Genomic DNA, 4,031 nt, shown 5'->3' with positions numbered 1-4,031 from the left:
ACACACACACACATATATATATATAGAAAACGTCAGACTAGAAAACTATGTAGATATTCCTAAAATGGAAAACATGAGTCTCTTCTTACATAACTGAAAACATTATAAAATTATCGACAATGACTAACATCAAATTCTAGTCTTCAAAATAATTAGTCACTTATTTCAGCTCACCAAGCCATCAAATCTACAAAAACTGAGGATGACGACTTCATTGTCTTCCAAAAAAGGACTGTGACTTTTTCTTTCCATAAACACTGTACCTACCGGGTTGAGCTCATACACTATGCTCCCTGCAGGAGACTTCAATATTCGATCGACCACATCACAAACCAAGTCCTCCAACCGGTTCAGGAGGTCTTCAAAGGTCAGGAAAGGACACTCGGCTTCCACGTGAGTGTACCTGAAGAACAAGACACTAGTTCAGAACTGCTTTTCTCCCGCACTGTTTTTTCCTCCAGCAAGGCTTTTAACATCGGGAAGCTGTCCATAAAATTCCAACAATGCTACCAATTCCCAGCTTTGCAAATTAGCTGTGGACTCCCCTCTTCTCCACTGAGCAGCAATTTCCTGTTTGTTCCTTCATATATAAAAGATCAAGTCAAAGTGAAAAAAGAGACCTTAGCTATGATCTAAGGTGGCAAAACTTTGTTGTATGTTCTTCCGTTAACCACTTAATATATCAGTTTTTTGTTTTTTTTAAACAGACATAATTTACCTACACTAAGATTTCTTCTCTAAAGATATTAACTAAAAAGAAATAAAAACAAAAAGACAATTTCGTACTCAGCCAGGTGCCTTCGTGTTCTGGACTGCTCTGCCCGGTATGACTGCGCAATACAAAAAACATCTCCCAGGGCTGGGAGGCAGGTCTCCAAGTACAACTGAGAGGATTGAGTCAAAAATGCCTCTTCTCCAAAATAGTCAAGCTTGAAGAGTGTGGCACCACCTTCTACTTGTGTTTGAACTAATGATGGAGGAGTAACCTGTTTAAATGCAAAGAAGGAGTAAATCAGTGTCTATCGTGAGCACCACTATTCAAGTTTCAAAACGGCAAAAAATGTATTGTTTGCAAAAGTTGACGAACACATACTTACTTCATGGTACCCCCTATCAAAGAAGTGATCTCTAAAGCACCTGATGATCATGGATCGCGCTTTTAGGATTTTAGACATGTTTTCTCCTCGGATCATCATGTGTCTGTTGTTGAGCTGGACGTCAACGTCAGACTCCTCATTGATCAGGTTGTCAGCTCCTCCAGCAGGGGCCAACCCAATTAGCTCCCAGAAGTCACAACTCAGCTCATGGCCACCTGGAGCCTGCATTTTTAAAAAGTGGGGTCCAGAGAAAGAAGGAAAAGGAAATAAAAAATTAACAGTATTGAGGATTTTAATCAAAGTTTTGGTAAGCTGAGATTTTTAAGAACCTCATAATTCTCAGCCTTACTTTAGTTTTACATTGATATTTTTATGAATATTCTTTCTGGATACACACTCACATACACACAAATATCTTTTTTTTGAGATGGAGTCTCGCTCTGTTGCCCAGGTTGCAGTGCAGTGGCACAATCTTGGCTCACAGCAACCTCCGCCTCCTGGGTTCAAGTGATTCTCCTGCCTCAGCCTCCTGAGCAGCTGGGATTACAGGCACCCACCACACCTGGCTAATTTTTGGATATTTAGTAGAAACGGGTTTTCACCATGTTGGCAAAGCTGGTCTCAATCTCCTGACCTCGTGATCTGCTCGCCTCAGCCTCCCAAATTGCTGGGATTACAAGTGTGAGCCACCACGCCCAGCCTGTGCATTTCTATTTTTAAAAGATATTTGTGGCTCGGAACGGTGGCTCACACCTGTAATCCCGGTACTTTGGGAGGCCGAGGTGGGCAGATCACAAGGTCAGGAGATCAAGACCATCCTGGCCAACATAGTAAAACCCCATCTCTACTAAAAATACAAAAAATTAGCCATGCATGGTGGTGCACACCTGTAGTCCCAGCTACTCAGGAGGCTGAGGCAGGAGAATTGCTTGAACCCGGGAGGTGGAGGTTGCAGTGAGCCACTGCACTCTAGCCTGAGCGACAGAGGGAGACTCCATCTCAAAAAAAAGAAAAGAAAAGAAAAGAAATGCACAAACTATAAAATAAACTGTAATCCCACAACCTGGAGTCCCTACTAACTACTGTTAACATGCTGATATATTTTTCCAGCTTCTACTCACCTACTTTATTTTTATTTATTTATTTTTTGAGATGGACTCTAACTCTGTCACTCAGGCTGGAGTGCAGTGGCACAATCTCAGCTCACTGCAACCTCTGCCTCCTGGGTTCAAGCAATTCTCATGCCTCAGCCTCCCAAGTAGCTGAGGTTTCCAGGCGCGCACCACCACACCTGGCTAATTTTTTGTATTTTTAGTTGAGACAGGGTTTCGCCAAGTTGCCCAGGTTGGTCTCAAACCCCTGAGCTCAGGCAATTCACCTGCCTCAACTTCCCAAAGTGCTAGGATTACAGGCATGGGCCACCATGCCCAGCCTTACTCACCTACTTTAAATTAATGTATTTGCACATATTAACTTCTAAAATGCAAAGGTTTTATTAAAAGCTGTTTATCTTTGAAACATATATATAGTAAAAATTCAAATTCTCCCTAATAATTACATTAGAAAGCAATTCATTTTAAAAGTCACATATATGGAACGTATAATTATCTTGGTGCCATAAAAACCACTTTATTTGGCTGGGTGTGGTGGCTCACGCCTGTAATCCCAGCACTTTGGGAGGCTGAAGTGGGTGGATCATCTGAGGTTTGGAGTTCGAGACCAGCCTGACCAAATGGAGAAATACCGTCTCTACTAAAAATACAAAGTTAGCCAGGCATGGTGGTGCATGCTTGTAATCCTAGCTACTTGGGAAGCTGAGGCAGAAGAATTGCTTGAACCCGGGAGGCAGAAGTTGCGGTGAGTGGAGATCATGCCATTGCACTCCAGCCTGGGCAACAACAGTGAAAGTCTGTCTCAAAAAAAGACAAAAAACAAAAAAAACAGCCTCTCAAATTCTATTAAGAAATTCTCTGAAAATTTTTAGGTGGGTTGTTAAGTTTTTATTTCCATCTGGCTGAAAAGTAATTCATATATCTATAGCACAGTGGCTATATTATAGCCCATGAGGATGATTCAGGAATTCTGTAAGGCTGGAAATCATTGTATTCTTTTTATCACGAGTTGTATAATGTACGTATTTCACTGGAAAAGGCATACCGAATATGACATGTACTTCACATTTATTGTATTTATATGCTGTGATGGTTAATATTAAGCGTCAACTTGATTGGAATGAAGGATACAAAGTATTTTCTGGGTGTATCTGGGTGTTGCCAGAGAAGATTAACATTTAAGTCAGTGGTCTGGGAGAGGCAGATCCACCCACAGTGTGGGTGGGCATCACCCAAACGGCTACCAGCCTCGCTAGAAAGAGCAAGAGGAAGAAGGTGGAAGTGCAGACCTGCCAGGTCTTCCGTCCTTCATCTTTCTCCCATGCTGGATGCTTCCTGTCATTGAACATCAGACTCCAAGTTCTCCAGTTTGTGGACTCTTGGACTTACACTAGTACTTTGCCAGGGGCTCTTGGGCCTTCGGCCACAGACTGAAGGCTGCCCTGTCCACTTCCCTACTTTTGAGGCTTTTGAACTTGGACTCAGCCACTACTGGCTTCCTTGCTCCACAGCTTGCAGATGGTCTATCGTGGGACTTCATCTTGTGATCTTCTGAGTGAATTCTCCTTAAAAACTCCCTTTCATATATACATCTATCCCACCAGCTCTGTCCCTCTGAAGAACCCTAATACATATGCCAAATGTACAAACCAAGACACTGGAAAACAAACCAATAAATAAACTATTCGTTTACCCAGTGCAAAACTCAATCCACTCACCTGCTTGCCCTTTGGGGTAAGATTTAGCATTCCATACACTGCAACACTGCTCTCCGTGGACAACAGTACTCCATTGTAGCACTGACACTATAAAAAGGTCAAAG

At 42.3% G+C, this 4,031-nt stretch overlaps 1 protein-coding gene across 1 annotated transcript in view; it reads right to left on the bottom strand.

Moving 5' to 3' along the window:
• The window catches only part of NARS (asparaginyl-tRNA synthetase), a 23,104-nt gene that overhangs the window by 5,535 nt on the left and 13,538 nt on the right, over positions 1-4,031 (bottom strand). The window contains exons 7-10 of the mRNA XM_011971713.1: positions 3,928-4,014; positions 1,098-1,319; positions 787-986; positions 198-403 (exon numbers count right to left, since the gene is read on the bottom strand). Coding sequence (XP_011827103.1) covers positions 198-403; positions 787-986; positions 1,098-1,319; positions 3,928-4,014 — 715 coding nt within the window. The remainder of the gene's footprint in view (positions 1-197; positions 404-786; positions 987-1,097; positions 1,320-3,927; positions 4,015-4,031) is intronic.

The sequence above is a fragment of the Mandrillus leucophaeus genome, unplaced genomic scaffold (genome assembly GCF_000951045.1).
Source record: "Mandrillus leucophaeus isolate KB7577 unplaced genomic scaffold, Mleu.le_1.0 Scaffold124, whole genome shotgun sequence".
Lineage (NCBI taxonomy): Eukaryota > Metazoa > Chordata > Mammalia > Primates > Cercopithecidae > Mandrillus > Mandrillus leucophaeus.
This window is presented reverse-complemented; position numbering and strand designations above follow the sequence as displayed.